The sequence below is a fragment of the Balaenoptera ricei genome, chromosome 9, assembly GCF_028023285.1.
Source record: "Balaenoptera ricei isolate mBalRic1 chromosome 9, mBalRic1.hap2, whole genome shotgun sequence".
Lineage (NCBI taxonomy): Eukaryota > Metazoa > Chordata > Mammalia > Artiodactyla > Balaenopteridae > Balaenoptera > Balaenoptera ricei.
In genome coordinates, this window is record NC_082647.1 from 41,558,482 (window position 1) to 41,577,719 (window position 19,238).

Here is a 19,238-nt window from a genome sequence, read left to right on the forward strand (position 1 = left end):
ACGTGGCTGCATGAAATGCCAGTCCCTGGCTCCAGAGGTGATAGGCAGGGCAAATACAGCACTACTTCTGAAAGCCCATCAAAATCATCTGCAGTAGTTTTACACTGTCCGAAATGTTGTTCCTTTTTATTTGCTTAGAAAGCTCATATTCTACTTTTTTAACTTAACTTTTTTATGCCAGTGTAACTTAAATAAATAGAAGTGTTCGAATCCTGAAAGCACAACACAGCTCAGTGAATTTTCCAGTCACCAGCTATCCATTTTGCTACTCCTTAGCTCAAGATAGAGAGTATTATGCAACCACCAGAGACAATTGTGGGCTGCCCTCCCCCCAATTTCTTCTTCTCTCCAGGAGAACAATACCCTGTTTCCACCACCATCAATAAATTTTCCATTTTGAGCTTTACATAAATAGGACCACATAGTATGTTGTCCTTTGTAGAGGGCTCTGTTTGTTCAACACTGTGTTTTCTATTCATTCATGTTACTGTGTGCAGCATAGTTTTTAAAAATTATTTCTTTGTAGTAATTATGTTGCTATATAAATAAGCTATAATTTATCTAATGTACTGGATGGACATTTTGGTTACTTCAAGATTTTGGCTGTAACAAGTAGTGCCATTATTAACATTCAGGTACCTTTCTTATGTAGCACCTGTGTATGCATTTCTTCTGGGTTTATATCTTTGGGTAGAATTGCTGTGTCATTGGCTATGAATATTTTAGCTTGACTAAATACTGTCAAACTGCTTTTCAAAGTAGTTGAACCAATTTAAACTCCTAACAACAGTTTATGAGAATTCCATTTTTTCCACATTCTTATCCACATTTAGTTTTTTGTTTTTGTTTTTTTTTAATCTCTTCATTGTAGCCATTCTGGTGATGTTTGAAAATATCTCATTGTAGTTTAAATTTGCATTTCCCTGGTGATTAAAAAAGCCAAGCATCTTTTCATGTGTCTATTGGACACTTCGATATCTTATTTTGTGAAGTACCTATTTACATTTTGCCTATTTTTCTACTAGATTGTCTCTCTTTTTATTATTGATTTATAGGGATATTTATATATTATGGATACCAGTTTTTTTTGCCAGGTAATGTTGCACGTTTTTCTCCTACCCTGAAGTTGCCATCCTTTTTGTATCTTTTGATGAACAGAGGTTCTTGATCTTAATATAAGCCAATCAACATTTTCCTTAGGGTTAATGATTTTTTTGGTCCTGTTTAAGAAATCTTTGCTCACCTCTAGGTTATGAATGTATTCTCCTGTATTTTATAGAAGCTTCATTGTTTTTTCTTTCACATTGAGACCTATAATCTACTTAGAGTTGATTTTTTGTAGATGGTGTGAGGTAGGAAGTCATAATTCATTTTTTAGATGCATATATAATTGGCTCAGCACAAGTTATTGAAAATTCTTTTCACTGTGGTGTCACCTTTTTCATAAATCTAGTGATTGTATATAAAAGACTATATATGAGAAACTTAAAAGCTTTTGCACAGCAAAGGAAACCATAAACAAGATGAAAAGACAACCCTCAGAATGGGAAAAAATATTTGCAAATGAAACAACTGACAAAGGATTAATCTCCAAAATTTACAAGCAGCTCATGCAGCTCAATATCAAAAAAACGACAACCCAATCCAAAAATGGGCAGAAGACCTAAATAGACATTTCTCCAAAGAAGATATACAGATTGCCAACAAACACATGAAAGAATGCTCAACATCACTAATCATTAGAGAAATGCAAATCAAAAGTACAATGAGGTATCACCTCACACCAGTCAGACTGGCCATCATCAAAAAATCTACAAACAATAAGTGCTGGAGAGGGTGTGGAGAAAAGGGAACCCTCTTGCACTGTTGGTGGGAATGTAAATTGATATAGCCACTATGGAGAACAGTATGGAGGTTCCTTAAAAAACTAAAAATAGAACTACCATAGAACCCAGCAATCCCACTACTGGGCATATACTCTGAGAAAACCATAATTCAAAAAGAGTCATGTACCACAATGTTCATTGCAGCTCTATTTACAATAGCCAGGACATGGAAGCAACCTAAGTGTCCATCGACAGATGAATGGATAAAGAATATGTGGCACATATATACAATGGAATATTACTCAGCCATAAAAAGAAACGAAATTGAGTTATTTGTAGTGAGGTGGATAGACCTAGAGTCTGTCATATAGAGTGAAGTAAGTCAGAAAGAGTAAAACAAATACTGTATGCTAACGCATGTGTATGGAATCTAAAAAAAAAAAAAAAAAAGGTTATGAAGAACCTAGGGGCAGGACAGCAATAAAGACGCAGACATAGAGAATGGACTTGAGGACTTGGGGAGGGGGAAGGGTAAGCTGGGACGAAGTGAGAGAGTGGCATGGACATGTATATACTACCAAATGTGAAATAGATACCTAGTGGGAAGCAGCCGCATTGCACAGGGAGATCAGCTCCGTGCTTTGTGACCACTTAGAGGGGTGGGATAGGGAGGGTGGGAGGGAGACACAAGAGGGAGGAGATATGGAGATATATGTATATGTATAGATGATTCACTATGTTATAAAGCAGACATTAACACCTACTGTAAAGCAATTATACTCTAATAAAGTGTTTAAAAAAAAAAAGACTGTATCTGAACTCCCTATCCTATTCTATTGTTCTGTTTTTCTATTCATGGACCAATATCAAGCTGTTTTAATTATTATAGTTTTATAATGTCTTTCTATCCACACGTATAATTGCTCCAAATTTGTCATTTTACCTAAGTACCATAATAATTATTTTGCTATTAAAACTGGTAACAACTAGCACTTACTGATGCTTGTTTTATCTCAGTTAATATGTGAATCATGTATCACTTTAGATTTCATCTTAGCAGTAATCTGATAAGATGCATTGCCTTTTTTTATAATGAAAAAATTGAGGCCCAGAGGAAGGGTAAGTTGATAAAGGTCACATTGCTATTGAGTAGTGGCACCAAGATTTGCACCCAGGCCGACCTTGCTCTAGAACCTGCTCTTTTATTAACATGTAACTGTGTGCCTGGGATGTGGCCTCAGGTCATTCTTGGTGAATTGGCTATCTTTTGATGCTAGTGTCTGATTTTCAGTCCTAACACTAGTCGGTATTTTTTTCTCTCTCCATGTCATTAAAAAAGGCCCAGAAGGAAAGTGAACAGTGAAGCATTGGATTAGACGGTGTGTCTTTTTAGTGTCGATTTCATACTATTTTTAGGCATGAGAGAGGAGAGAAAAGAATATCCAGAGTTCTGTTAAACCAGGTTTCAGGAGCTGGGAAGAGATGAGCAGCTTTCAAGCCTCTGATCCCCTGTCCTGAAATAGCAGGGGTGGAAGCTTCTACACTGGCAGGAGCTCAGCAGTGGGGGAACTGCACATTTTGTCCTCACTCTCTTTGCCTTTTCACCTCTCCCACCTACAAAAGGTTCTGAACTTTTAGCATCTTCCTACACAGCACCAAAACTCCAAAACCAAGCTATCAAAGAATAGCCGTTCTAAAAATAGAAACTCAAAGGTCACAAGGGTAAGATTTTTCTGCAAAGGTATAAAGAGACATTGCATCTGAGAATTCATGGGTATATTACCCAGACTGACCCTAGAGCCACAAAGAGTTCTAGTTTGAGTTTCCACGCTGTGGATACCTAGTAAGATTTTACAACCGCTCTGGCAGTTTTCATGTATTAAATGCTTTTGTGTTTATGATTTATCCCCTTCTTCCTGTAGCTCAGAATTTTAAAACAAAATGCGCTTTGTGTTAGGCCAGTGCTTATCTCTCTTTCAAAGTGCACCATTTCCAAAGACTGTTGCAGTTGAAATAGCTCATTATTTCATGGTAAAAATACTCAAAGTTTGCCTAGTGCCTCCAAAACATGTGTCCCTGTATTCACTTGCAACTGGATTCACAGTCTCAGTATAAAACAAGGGTCATCAAAAGCATGGGACAGAGCTTTTCAGCATGTCAAAAATTATGTTTGTCTAAGAAAATTCCCGTGAAAGTGCAGAAATTACATGCATTTGCCTGTGTCATCTTGTCATTCTATCTTTAGTCATGTAATTTTCTTATGTAATGGTCTGCATTAGGTGATATTAATAGATTGAAAGGGGCTGAAGACAAATAACAATTTTCTTATGAAAGGAAGAGTAAATACTAGCTCATCAAACATTTTCTAAGCATATCAAATGCCACTTTGATGCCCTAACACCCTAACTGAAATGTGTAGCCATCCTGTCATTCAAGGAAATAATACTTTAGGACATAAGGTTAAATGCAGGTGTAATCTCCAAGTTCTATAATTATTGATGGATATTAGGGACTTAAAAATACATTACGTGGTGTGTGTGTTTGTTTGTATGTGCGTGTGTGTAATGTCTTAGAATCTTAGACTTGGCAGGAACCTTACCAGCCCATTTACAGGTAAGAAACTTGGAGCCCTGGAGCTGAGGTGACCTTCTAAGGTCACAAGGCAGCACTAGAACCCTTCCTTTGTATGCACCTTTCTTTGTTTACTTGCTGCACTGCAGTAGCCCTTGTTCTTTGAGCCTCCAATGATGATACCTGCCTCACTTCACATTATCCAATGAAAAATGGGAACAAATCTACTTTCTTTTTTTTAAAATTTATTTATTTATTTATTTTTGGCTGTGTTGGGTCTTCGTTTCTGTGCGAGGGCTTTCTCCAGTTGCGGCGAGCGGGGGCCACTCTTCATCGCGGTGTGCGGGCCTCTCACTGTCGCGGCCTCTCCCGTTGCGGAGCACAAGCTCCAGATGCGCAGGCTCAGTAGTTGTGGCTCACGGGCTTAGTTGCTCCGCGGTATGTGGGATCTTCCCAGACCAGGGCTCGAACCCGTGTCCCCTGCGTTGGCAGGCGGATTCTCAACCACTGCGCCACCAGGGAAGCCCACAAATCTACTTTGAAAGGCTAAATGCTACATAAGTGTATAGCATTCTTATTTTTTATTTTTAAAACAAAGGTTTGTGAATTATAGAAGCTTTCAAAGTTGGCCTATTTATAAGTGAATTAGATGTCAGTAAATTAATAAGAACCCATTTTACCCTCAGCCCTGAAAATACCATAATATTCCAGCCTTAAAAGACCAGTAAGTTGATTCTTTTTTTATAAAAGAGAATCTCGTGTTAAAAATAGTGTGCTTAAAAAAAGTTGGTTTTGAAAAAGTCTTGCTATTTTTGTCCCATTGAAAACTTCTCTTTAAATTTCATGTATAAAAATCATTGCCTACAAATTCAACAGTTTTTTTCCTCAAAAAGTGTTTTTATCTTCCTTAAAAAGCAGTAGTAAACCTCCCCCTCTCTGTTTTTATCTGTTTGTTTAAACCTCTGAATTAAGGACCCGGTTCATGAGAGTCAGACCATCCCTGTGAGCTGATACAAGCTCACGTTTATCACTGGGATGGCCTGGGCCAGGGTCCACTTGCTATATGATGAGAAGCATCATAATCCTGTTGGCTCACACTTGCATTGAGCTTACTCCCTGTAGGCACTGTTCCCTTTTAATCCCCACAGCCACCTGATGAAGTTTATACCACTGTTGCCCCCAGTTTACAGATGAGAACACTGAGACACTGACAGATGAAATGACTTGCCCAGGTGACTCAGCAATAGGCAAAAGAACCAGGATTTGAACCGCAGCAGCCTGGCTCCCGGCATCTTTGCCCCCTTTCCACCATCATGAACTCTTGGGCGAGCCATTTTGCCTTTCTCACTACTCTTACCTGCAGAATAAAAGAGGGAAACAAATCAGATACTCTGGACCAGTCCTTCCTGCTCGATCATCCTCAATCCTGAATATCTGCAATTTGAATGTTTTTGAGGAAAACATTAATACTTATCACTTTTTATTTATTAAGTATGAATACTTTTTCCTTGCCTCTAATACAGGAACATCCTTTTAAGGATGTAAAATCCCAAAACATATCAGTCTTTTCATTGTTTCTTTTGTAACATGTCAAGGAACAAATTGTTTTGATTTGCTGTTTGCCCATTCCTTATCCCAAGGGATGAGTCTCAAAGAATCTTAGGATGATGGCAAAGCCGTCCTCATGTGGAGGTTGAAAACACTGGCTCTGGTGTAGAATGTTGGGTGTGATTCCTGGTCCTGTCACTGCAACAATGATGGGCTTTGGAGCCAAGTCGACCTGAGTTTGAATCCCAGCTCTGCCACTTGAAAGCCATGTGACCTTGAACAATTTTCTAACTCTCCTATTTCTAATTTTATAAAAAGAAATTGATGTTGTCTTCCTAGGGGCTTGATGTAATAAGTAACAGTAATGGTGCCTGGCATGTGGCTGGTGACAGTGGCAAGGCCATTGTTGGTACTGTCACATGGCCAGGTGTTGTCCCTCAACAGGTGCTGGCTGTGCACTTATTGTGAGCCCCACTGGACTGCAGGTCAGGATGCTGGTTTCTGTTGAAGGAGGAATCCAAGGAGATCTAGGAGTGTGGGTGGAGAAATTAACTTTCAAAGTAGCAATCACAAGGAAATGCCCTGAGCTCTTGATATCAACTAAGGCAGGAAGCTGCTGCTGTGTCAACTAAACCGCGGGTTTCCAATGCTCGTTTGGAGCCACCTAAAAAAAGGCTCATGATGGAAGGCTTAATTTCTCCAAGTTTCACCTGTCTTATATATACAATGAGGTTAAGCATCATGCCTACCTCCTGGGTTGCTGTGAAGATAACGTCTGTAGAGCCCTTGGTGAGTTATACACAATCTTCTGTCCGTGTCCCCCCCCCCATCCCTATTATTAACGATGTTGTTTCCCTCCCTCTTCACCCAAACAAGAGATGGGCTTGTTGGGCTCAGTTTTGTTTGGCTAGCTCAGCTCCAGTAGTCCCCTAAAACTTTAACTAGGGCATAAAGTACACATATAATCTCACACTAGCCCCCCAAAAGATACTGCCATAATGTGATTAATAATGAGGTTTTGTATGGCGATAGTGGTTTAAAGTGCTTCTGTAGACTGGTAAATTTTATTGCTTCAATGCTTATGAAAGTGACAGCTCATTGCCTAGGGCAGCAAACACATAATCCTGTGTTTACTTTTCAAGTTCCTTAAATAGCTTTGTGTATCGGGTCAGAACTTCACTTTTGCCATCTCTACTGGTAATGAGCTGGAGTGGGATGACTTATATGTTCTTGCCTCTAATTTCTGAGATGTAACAGGCTTGACTAAGAATTGGAGGAATCAAAAAACAGCCTATGTTCCTGGAAACAATATGCTGGCACGACATTCACTGTTATCACCACCGGCTTGCTCCAACTTTTATCCTTTCACAGCACTTTCCTGTGAATCGTGTCATTTGAGCCTCTCCATAGCCTATGGGGAAGGCAAAGGAGATTTCATTTCCATTTTTTAGTTTAGAAAATCAAGGCTTAGAAAGGTGAAGTGACTAGCTTCTTATTGTCATGGGCTGGACTTGATCTCAAACCTTCTGCCCTCAGACCCAAACCTTTTCTGCATGACTGCAAGCTGCTGCTAGCCTATGCCCTTACCTTCTCTGGAAGAAAACAGCATTTACTATGATAAAGTGTGAAGATAGAAGAGGATTGTGTATAAGTGTGTCCCTACCAAAGCAGAGCATGTCCTCTTAGGTTTGATCAGGGTTCACTCACCACGGGCCTTCACCCGAGGATCCTCTCTAAGTAGAATTCATGTTCAGCTACATGGTGGGCACCAGGGTCTTCCCCAAGTACAGAAGTTCTCTGCTGTAAACACTACTCCCGCCCCACTCCATCCTCCTCTCCGGGGCTTCCAGAGCTTAAAATTCTATCATTTGGGGTCTTGAAGACGAATTGGTCTTTAAATAGATTCCAATTAAAATCAGAATTCTTTCACTGTAAGTAACAGCTTATATTTAAAGAAAAAAAATTTAGAATCTTGTTTTGGAGGGTCACAAAGCCTACTTCCTTGGGCTCCAGTGTCCTCATCCCTTAAGACATGAACAGTAAGACGCGTTCTAAAGATCAAAAGAATGTACGTAAAAGGGCTATAAAAATGTCAGCTTGACAGAGAGCTGAGAAGGAAGGGGCTGGTGTACTGGTCTGGGAAGGAGGAGAGAGGTAGCCATACCTAGAACTCAGAGCACTGGGTCTGACCATTACAAAGGAAGCTTTGTAATGGGGTGGCTTGAAGGCAGTCTGACTGACTTCAGGGTTTGGTCCAGGACTGAACCAGTTGCAGCCTTCAAAGCCACTTGGGTTGCTTTGACCTCCAGCCATCTGTGTCTGAGAATGTAAAACAAATGGTTAATGGTGTCTGAGGTTACTGATCTCAAATATCCCCTACTTAATGCCATAAGAGGAAAAAGAGCCCCCTGGAGAAATAATCAAGGATGCTATTTTCAAAGTTGCAATTAATTGTGTATTTGGGAAAACTCATCTTCTGCCAGTTATTCTATTGAGAAATAGGAAATTAAGGGTGATGGAGGAGCTGTGACTGACAGGGCAGTTTGAATAACCTTTATAAGGTCAAGAAGGCAGATGCAGAGCCCATATTCAACACCAGGGATCCTGGACCAAAGCCATAATGATCATATCATGGAGTGAGTTAGGAGCTCACTTCCTGCAGTCAAAATATGCGCCTAAGGGTAGGTCTGACCGTCTGACCTTAAACTGTGAAGTTTCACGGTGACTACCCTTTGGTTGCCTTTTCAAAATGCCTTTTTTTCCCACTGTGGCTTGAGCCAAATATGCCTCTCGTCATCTCCCTTTGGAGCATGTGTCTGTATCCTTTCATTTCCCTTCTCAGACTTCCTCCCTTCTTTCCCTCCTCTTTCCTCCAGCTAGTGAGACCTGCAACGATTTCCACCCGATGTTCTTCACCCACGACAGATCCTTCGAGGAGTTTTTCTGCATCTGTATCCAGCTCCTGAACAAGACATGGAAGGAAATGAGGGCAACCTCTGAAGACTTCAACAAGGTAAGGAGAATCTGAAGCAGAGACAGAAGCTGCCTGTGTCCCCGGTGGAGGCCCACCCACCTTTGCATGGTCCCTTCGCTGGGTGTGGGAGGAGAATGAGGACGACTGTGATTTGAGGTGACGTTAAGGATGGAGAAAGAAAGGCATACCTGTACAGACGGGAAGCTGTGTGCCAGCGATGCTCTTATCTCTCTAGGGATAAGCTTGGAGCAGCTTTGTTCCTTTTGGCTTACTAAGCAGGGGCCACCAGCAGAGACCCTTTCTTGAGAAATATTGAAAAGATGAACTTTTTCCTCTAAAGGCCTTGGTCCGGGATGCCTTGTTATTACAGATCTAGTGGGGAAAATGCCTCCACTCCACCTGTGCAGGTGGCTGCCAGGGAGAGAATGAGATGAGGAAGTCTGCTGTGGTCACTTGGCTTCTTTGTGGGTTATGGCTGTGTTGAGATAACTGCCCTTTGCTCTGTCACAACGAGTATTAAAATGCAAGACCTCTTTCAGGGAGTTGAGTAAGTTTATATGGAACACGTCCTGGTTTACAGAAAGCATTTGGTTTTTTTGAAGAGTGTGAATTTCACATTCCTGTTTGTGAGTGAATGTTGGGTGGAGAGAAGAGTGCTGACCAACTTAAAGGAAGCGGAAGCACCGTGTACACTTTTCAAGATAAACAAAATCTTTATCCTTGGATCAAAGCCTTGTTAGCAATCGTGACATGGCTAGTAATAACTGATGGTTGGGACAGGTATGCTTAGGTCTTTAATCATTCTGGTTTGCTACTGTATGTGACTCTGGGTTTGGTTGGCCCCATCACCCATGCCTGCTGACCTGGTACTGGAGACATAACTGTTTCTAAGAGTCTAAGTGTCTGGTCTCACAGTCATCCCGTGGGACCTTCATGGGTTTGTGCTTGGGGCATAATATGATATCTGAATTCCAGCATCATTTGATGTTCTTGTTGGTCTTTGCCTCCCAGTCCTCTTTTTTCTGAACTTATATCTGGTCCTTCTTTTCCACCATATTTCTGGTCCATGGCATCTTGAACCAATATTGGTTAAAAAGAAAGAAAACTGGGAAGAGGACACTCTTCCCCAAGGCTAGAACCTGACAGTCTCCATCAGTATGATGATCTTACCTGCAGTTGTAGCAGAGAACGCCACTCCATCCCAGTCATCCTGAGCCACCTATTCAGTTCCTTTCTTTTCTGTTTTTGTGAATCTGTTGCATGTTTTTCATTTGTGGTTACCATGGTTTTCGAGTATCATAACCGTATCGACTTGCTTTAGGCTGTAAGTTCAAACACATTCTAAAAGATCTACATTTTTTACTCCCCTCCCCGACAATCTGTGATTTTGATGCCCTATTTTACATCTTCATGTTTATCCTATTGCTGTTCATTGTGGTTATAATCACTTTTACAACATTTTTTCATTGTTTTTTACTCTGTGTACTGGCCTAAGTGACCTTCAGTCCTTTTATATATTTGTCTGGGCCATCTATTTAACTCATTGAAATAGGCCCCAGGGACTCCCATCTGTGGAAAACACCGATCTGTAAATTGCATGCTAGAGCTGCAAGTGTCTGAGCAACTATAGCCAAGGACAGCCATGATTCAGGAGGGGAGGTGGAGGAAAGCAGCCCATTAATTCCCTTATGATTGTTAACTGCAGCCTCCTAAGTGTACTTCCCTTGATTATGAGGGACTTTGCAGTTCAGGTGCAATTATCCTTGGGAGAGAGGGAAGAAGGAGCACAGAGACCTTTGTTCAATCAGGCCAAAAAAAAAAAGGGGAAAGTTAAATCAGTAGTCTCTGAAATTGCTATGGCCACGTTGCTTCTGGATCAGTTCAACTCTTCCTGTACTGCACTGTTTCTGAAAGCCATCCAGTCCTCAGCTCTTGTGTCCTGGGACACTTATTCCTCCAAGAGAAGGAGACTTCACTGACTCTCATGTGTTCTGGCACTGAGCTATCCATCTGCTGAGGGCATTTCATTCATCCCGCTTCTCCAGAATTACAGAAATCTGCATTTCTGTAAATGATAAAATCAAATATGATTGCTGTTGATCTATGCACAGATAAGGTATATAGAAAACATTACCAAATCCCTGCAAAGGAATGGCTCAAGGGAATGAGTACTTAGACACTTAATTTCTGTAGAACTTACAAGTTTAGGACATGAAGCCCCAAGAATACATACACTGTTAGCAAAGGAAACCAGAGGCCTCAGTCTGGAGTTGCTGAGAGGGGCTTCAGGGAGGAGGCGAGCATGGCTCTCAGGTCCGTGTTATTCATGGTGGCTGTGTGCTCGGGTTGGTGGAGATGATGTTCTCATTGCGCCGGGTGAGGTCCTGCTAGGTGGTGGCAAGCCCCCCAAAGGGTCATGCTGAAACCTTTTTGTAATTAACTTATATGGCTGCAAAAACTTCCTGCAGCAAGATCTAAGAGCCAGGTTCCAGTACAGTTTCTTACTGTGGCCCTAGTGCCATCTTTTTGCATTGGGCAATTGTAAACTAGCTGTGATGTTACACAGCTGCTGCCAAGTAGGGATGGTAGTTTATGGCCGTGGGCAGGCAGCTGGAGGCCTGAGAGGCAGAGGGTCCCACTCCACATGTCCATTCGTTGGTTAAGAATGGATATCAGAGGAGGATCAGGGATGGGTATGACAAGGCATTTCAATTTTCTACATTAACTATGTTTGCTTTTCTCTTTCTAATACTATGCATGCCTTACTTTTGTAACCAGAAAAGTTTATCAGTGATATACTTTTTTTAAAATTAATTAATTAATTAATTTTTTTATTTGTGGCTGTGTTGGGTCTTCGTTTCTGTGCGAGGGCTTTCTCTAGTTGCGGCAAGTGGGGGCCACTCTTCATTGCGGTGCGCGGGCCTCTCACCATCGCGGCCTCTCTTGTTGCGGAGCACAGGCTCCAGACGCGCAGGCTCAGTAGTTGTGGCTCACGGGCCTAGTTGCTCCGCGGCATGTGGGATCCTCCCAGACCAGGGCTCGAACCCGTGTCCCCTGAATTGGCAGGCAGACTCTCAACCACTGCGCCACCAGGGAAGCCCCAGTGATATACTTTTTATCACGTGTATTATTACTTTCCTAATACTGCTGGAACATATTGCCACAAACTTAGTGGTGTGAACAATACAAATTTATTATCTTACAGTTCCATAATTCAGAAGCCAAAAATGGGTCTCCCAGGGCTAAAATCAAGGTGTCAGCAGAGCTATGTTCCTTTCTGGAGGCTCTTGGGGAGAATTCATTTCATTGCCTGTTCCAGGTTCTGGAAACTGCCTGCATTCCTTGTCTCAATGGCCCTCTTTGTCCATCTTCAAAACCAGCAACTGCAGGTTCAGTCGTTTCCACGTCACTTATCACTCTGATCCCCCTTCTGCTTCCATCTTTCACTTGTAAGGACCCCTGTGATTACATTGGACCACCTGGATAATCCAGGGTAATCTTTCCTATTTTAAGGTCAGTTGATTAGCAACCTCAATTTCACCTGCAACCTAAATTCCCTTTTGCCATAAAAGGAAATATATTTTGCCATAAAAGGAAATACATTCACAGATTGTGGGGATTCAAATATGGACATCAATGGGGAGCCATTATTCTGCTTACCATAATGTGTATTTAAGTTGTAAGTACATTAGATTTGTAGCTGTGGGTATCAATTTAAATTAATGAAACATGGACAGATGAGCTTCTTTGTTGTTGTTCTTTTGGCTGGTAGACTAGCATAATACCTGTTGCAGAGTTCTGCTAGTGGTTGCTCAAATTCAGATATAATTATGTCCTTTTTCTTTTATTTCTCTTTTTTGTCTCTTTGGCCTTAACAACAACAACAAAAAGGACCCTGTGTGAGTTCCTCTAGTTCGATGTGAAGAATGTCTTCTCTGATTTTTTCCTGCTGCCTATCAGCCACCTTTTGCTTTACCAGATAATAAACTGGGAAAGAGAGAAAAGCTGAAATTTTAATCAGCTCACTTTTCTTCTTGTTATTAACTTGGTAGCAGAAGAGATTGAATTTAGGAACAAATGTGGGTTTGGTGTTACTGGTAGATTTAACGTTTTTCTTGTTTCCTAAGATTGTCCAAATGGGAATTCAGAAGTATCTTAAAAGAGGCCAACATGAGACACAGTTTCTTCGAACTTTTCTTGGACATCTTTTCAGGCTTTCACCACTTTGAATGGAAGCATAGATGGTGGATTTAATTGTTGACCTGAGACCCAGGGTTCTGTAAGAAAGGCTTAGCTATCTGCCTTCTTTAGCTCATTACTGGAGAAGCAGTATCCCTCTCTAAAATTGTGATTTTTTTCCAACAAACAATATCAGATTCCAGCAGAGACAGGAATCTCTTCTACAACCCACCTTGGTGGGGACACTAGTTGGTAGTTACCTAGTGCTTGGTAGTTAATGCTGCTGCTGGAAGTGAGTGTTTAGAAAAGCAGCTGTCTTTCCTGCTCCTCCAGACCTGGGAAGCACCAGATGTGATGTTTTTTATTTATTTAAGAGAAGTAGAATTAGAGAGTGGTTAAAATATTTATTCTTTGAAAGGTATTTTCTTACAGTTTCTCAATATAGTAGTTTCTGCAGAGTAATCCGTTGATTCAGGCCATTGAGTTTGTATTCTGTGTTTTTGACTTTTATTACCAATATTTCAGAGCATGCATTATTCATTGTCATAGGAAGAGCTAAACCAGAGCTGGATACCTTGGCACGCAAGTGGCCCCATAATTATTTCATTGAAGCCTTTATTTATTTATTTTTAGCATCTTTATTGGAGTATAATTGCTTTACAATGGTGTGTTAGTTTCGGCTTTATAACATAATGAATCAGCTACACATATACATATATCCCCATATCTCCTCCCTCTCGCGTCTCCCTCCCACCCTCCCTATCCCACCCCTCTAGGTGATCACAAAGCACCGAGCTGATCTCCCTGTGCTATGTGGCTGCTTCCCACTAGCTATCTAGTTTACATTTGGTAGTGTTTATATGTCCATGCCACTCTCTCACTTCGTCCCAGCTTACCCTTCCCCCTCCCCATGTCCTCGAGTCATTCTCTATGACTGCGGCTTTATTGCTGTCCTGCCCCTAGGTTCATGAGACCCACTTTTTTTTTTTTAGATTCCATATATATGTGTTAGCATACGGTATTTGTTTTACTCTTTCTGACTTACTTCACTCTGTAACAGACTCTAGGTCCATCCAACTCACTACAAATAATTCAATTTTGTTTCTTTTTATGGCTGAGTAGTATTCCATTGTATATATGTGTCACATCTTCTTTATCCATTCATCTGTCGATGGACACTTAGGTTGTTTCCATATCCTGGCTGTTGTAAATAGTGCTGCAATAAACATTGTGGTACATGACTCATTTTGAATTATGGTTTTCTCAGGGTGTACGCTCAGTAGTGGGTTTGCTGGGTCGTATGGTAGTTCTATATTTAGATTTTTAAGGAACCTCCATACTGTTCTCCATAGTGGCTATATCAATTTACATTCCCACCTACAGTGCAAGAGGGTTCCCTTTTCTCCACACCCTCTCCAGCATTTGTTGTTTGTAGATTTTTTGATGATTGCCATTCTGACTAGTGTGAGGTGATACCTCATTGTAGTTTTGATTTGCATTTCTCTAATGATTAGTGATGTTGAGCATCCTTTCATATGTTTGTTGGCAATCTTTGTATCTTCTTTGGAGAAATGTCTATTTAGGTCTTCTGCCCATTTTTGGATTGGGTTGTTTGTTTATTTGATATTGAGCTGCATGAGCTGCTTATAAATTTTGGAGATTAATCCTTTGTCAGTTGCTTCATTTGCAAATATTTTCTCCCATTCTGAGGGTTGTCTTTTCACCTTGTTTATGGTTTCCTATGCTGTGCAAAAGCTTTTAAGTTTCATTAGGTCCCATTTGTTTATTTTTGTTTTTATTTCCCTTTCTCTAGGAGGTGGGTCAAAAAGGATCTTGCTGTGATTTATGTCATAGAGTGTTCTGCCTATGTTTTCTGCTAAGAGTTTTTTTTTTTTTTCCTCTAAGAGTTTTATAGTATAGTGTCTGGCCTTACATTTAGGTCTTTAATCCATTTTGAGTTTATTTTTGTGTATGGTGTTAGGGAGTGTTCTAATTTCATTTTTTTTACATGTAGCTGTCCAGTTTTCCCAGCACCACTTATTAAAGAGGCTGTCTTTTCTCCATTATATATTCTCCTTTATCAAAGATAAGGTGACCATATGTGCGTGGGTTTATCTCTGGGCTTTCTATCCTGTTCCACTGATATATATTTCTGTTTTTCTGCCAGTACCATACTGTCTTGATTACTGTAGCTTTGTAGAATAGTCTGAAGTCTGGGAGCCTGATTCCTCCAGCTCCGTTTTCCTTTCTCAAGATTGCTCTGGCTATTCAGGGTGTTTTGTGTTTCCATACAAATTGTGAAACATTTTGTTCTAGTTCTGTGAAAAATGCCATTCGTAGTTTGATAGGGATTGCATTGAATCTGTAGATTGCTTTGTGTAGTAGAGTCATTTTCACAATGTTGATTCTTCCAATCCAAGAACATGGTATATCTCTCTATCTGTTTGTATCATCTTTCATATCTTTCATCAGTGTCTTATAGTTTTCTGAATACAGGTCTTTTGTCTCCTTAGGTGGGTTTATTCCTAGGTATTTTATTCTTTTTGTTGCAGTGGTAAATGGCAGTGTTTCCTTAATTTCTCTTTCAGATTTTTCATCATTAGTGTATAGGAATGCAAGAGATTTCTGTGCATTAATTTTGTATCCTGCTACTTTACCAAATTCATTGATTAGCTCTAGTAGTTTTCTGGTGGCATCTTTAGGATTCTCTATGTATAGTATCATGTCACCTGCAAACAGTGACAGCTTTACTTCTTTTCCAATTTGGATTCCTTTTATTTCTTTTTCTTCTCTGATTGCTGGGGCTAAAACTTCCAAAACTATGTTGAACAATAGTGGTGAGAGTGGACAGCCTTGTCTCGTTCCTGATCTTAAAGGAAATGGTTTCAGTTTTTCACCATTGAGAATGATGTTGGCTGTGGGTTTGTCATATATGGCCTTTATTATGTTGAGGTAAGTTCCCTCTATGCCTACTTTGTGGAGTGTTTTAATCATAAATGGGTGTTGAATTTTGTTGAAAGCTTTTTCTGCATCTATTGAGATGATCATATGGTTTTTCTCCTTCATTGGTTAATATGGTTTATCACGTTGATTGATTTGCATATATTGAAGAATCCTTGCATTCCTGGGATTAATGCCACCTGATTATGGTGTATGATCCTTTTAATGTGCTGTTGGATTCTGTTTGCTAGTATTTGTTGAGGAGTTTTGCATCTATGTTCATCAGTGATATTGACCTGTAGTTTTCTTTCTTTGTGACATCTTTGTCTGGTTTTGGTACCAGGATGATGGTGGCCTCGTAGAATGAGTAGGGGAGTGTTCCTCCCTCTGCTATATTTTGGAAGAGTTTGAGAAGGATAGGTGTTAGCTCTTCTCTAAATATTTGAGAGAATTTGCCTGTGAAGCCATCTGGTCCTGGGCTTTTGTTTGTTGAAAGATTTTAATTCACAGTCTCAATTTCAGTGCTTGTGATTGGTCTGTTTATATTTTCTATTTCTTCTTGGTTCAGTCTCGGAAGGTTGTGCTTTTCTAAGAATTTGTCCATTTCTTCCAGGTTGTCCATTTTATTGGCATATGGTTTCTTCTAGCAATTTCTCATGATCCTTTGTATTTCTGCGGTGTCAGTTGTTACTTCTCCTTTTTCATTTCTAATTCTATTGATTTGAATCTTCTCCCTTTTTTTCTTGATGGGTCTAGCTAGTGGTTTATCAATTTTGTTTATCTTCTCAGAGAAACAGCTTTTAGTTTTACTGATCTTTGCTATTGTTTCCTTCAATTTCTTTTTCATTTGTTTCTGATCTGATCTTTATGATTTCTTTCCTTCTGCTAACTTTGGGGGCTTTTTTGTTCTTCTTGCTTTAGGTGTAAAGTTACGTTGTTTATTTGAGATGTTTCTTGTTTCTTGAGGTAGGATTGTTTTGCTATAAACTTCCCTCTTAGAACTGCTTTTGCTACATCTCATAGGTTTTGGGTTGTCATGTTTTCATTGTCATTTGTTTCTAGGTATTTTTTGATTTCCTCTTTGATTTCTTCAGTGATCTCTTGGTTATTAAGTAGTGTATTGTTTAGCCTCCATGTGTTTGTATTTTTTACAGATTTTTTCCTGTTATTGATATCTAGTCTCATAGTGTTGTGGTCAGAAAACATACTTGATATGCTTTCAATTTTCTTAAATTTACCAAGACTCTATTTGTGACCCAAGATATGATCTATCCTGGAGAAAGTTCCATGAGCACTTGAGAAGAAAGTGTAATCTGCTGTTTTTGGATGGAATGTCCTATAAATATCAATTAAGTCCATCTTGTTTAATGTGTCATTTAAAGCTTGTGTTTCCTTATTTATTTTCATTTTGGATGATCTGTCCATTGGTGAAAGTGGGGTGTTAAAGTCCCCTATTATGATTGTGTTACTGTCGATTTCCCCTTTTATGGCTGTTAGCATTTGCCTTATGTATTGAGGTGCTCCTATGTTGGGTGCATAAATATTTACAATTGTTACATCTTCTTCTTGGATTGATCCCTTGATCATTATGTAGTGTCCTTTGTCTCTTGTAATAGTCTTTATTTTAAAGTCTATTTGGTCTGATATAAGAATTGCTACTCCAGCTTTCTTTGGATTTCCATTTGCATGGAATATCTTTTTCCATCCCCTCACTTTCAGTCTGTATGTGTCCCTAGGTCTGAAGTGTGTCTCTTGTAGACAGCATATGTATGGGTCTTGTTTTTGTATCCATTCAGCCAGTCTATGTCTTTTGGTTGGAGCATTTCATCCATTTACATTTAAGGTAGTTATTGATATGTGTGTTCCTATTACCGTTTTCTTAATTGTTTTGGATTTGTTATTGTAGGTCTTTTCCTTCTTTTGTGTTTCCTGCCTAGAGAAGTTCCTTTAGCATTTGTTGTAGAGTTGGTTTTGTGGTGCTGAATTCTGTTAGCTGTTGCTTGTCTGTAAAGGTTTTAATTTCTTTGTCAAATCTGAATGAGATCCTTGCTGGATAGAGTAATCTTGGTTGTAGGTTTTTCCCTTTCATCACTTGAAATATGTCCTGCCACACCCTCTGGCTTGCAGAGTTTCTGCTGAAAGATCAGCTGTTAACTTCATGGGGATTCCCTTGTATGTTATTTTTTGTTTTTCCCTTGCTGCTTTTAATATTTTTTGTTTGTATTTAATTTTTGTTAGTTTGATTAATGTGTCTTGGTGTGTTTCTCCTTGGATTTATCCTGTATGGGACTCTCTGTGCTTTCTAGACTTGATGGACTATTTCCTTTCCCATATTAGGGAAGTTTTCAACTATAATCTCTTCAAATATTTTCTCAGTCCCTTTCTTTTTCTCTTCTTCTTCTGGGCCCCCTAAAATTCGAATGTTGGTGCGTTTAATGTTGTCCCAGAGGTCTCTGAGACTGTCCTCAATTCTTTTCATTCTTTTTTCTTTATTCTGTTCTGCACTATTTATTTCCACTATTTTATCTTCCAGGTCACTTATCTGTTCTTCTGCCTCTGTTATTCTGCGATTGATTCCTTCTAGGGAATTTTTAATTTCATTTCTTGTGTTATTCATCATTGTTTGTTTGCTCTTTAGCTCTTCTTGGTCCTTGTTAAACGTTTCTTGTATTTTCTCCATTCTATTTCCAAGGTTTTGGATCATCTTTACTATCATTAGTCTGAATTCTTTTTCTAGGTTTAGGTTAGTCTAGGTTCTAGACTGCCTATTTCCTCTTCATTTGTTTGGTCTGGTGGGTTTGTACCTTGCTCCTTCATCTGCTGTGTGTTTCTCTGTCTTCTCATTTTGCTTAACTTACTGTGTTTGGGGTCTCCTTTTCGCAGGCTGCAGGTTCATAGTTCCTGTTGTTTTTGGTGTCTGCCCCCAGTGGCTGAGGTTTGTTCAGTGGCTTGTGCAGGCTTCCTGGTGGAGGGGACTGGTGCCTGTGTTCTGGTGGTTGAGGCTGGATCTTGTCTTTCTGGTGGGCAGGACCACATCCAGTGGTGTGTTTTGGGGTATCTGTGACCTTATTATGATTTTAAGCAGCTTCTCTGCTAATGGGTGGGGTTGTGTTTCTGGCTTGCTAGTTGTTTGGCATATGGTGTCCAGCACTGTAGCTTGCTGGTCGTTTAGTGGAGCTGGGTCTTAGAGTTGAGATGGA

At 40.0% G+C, this 19,238-nt stretch overlaps 1 protein-coding gene across 13 annotated transcripts in view; it reads left to right on the plus strand.

Moving 5' to 3' along the window:
• The window catches only part of ELMO1 (engulfment and cell motility 1), a 783,505-nt gene that overhangs the window by 598,076 nt on the left and 166,191 nt on the right, over positions 1-19,238 (plus strand). For 12 of the 13 annotated variants that reach the window (XM_059933596.1, XM_059933593.1, XM_059933602.1 and 9 more), the window contains one exon: positions 8,822-8,958. In XM_059933596.1, coding sequence (XP_059789579.1) covers positions 8,822-8,958 — 137 coding nt within the window. The remainder of the gene's footprint in view (positions 1-8,821; positions 8,959-19,238) is intronic. The other variant, XM_059933606.1, reaches the window with a different exon arrangement.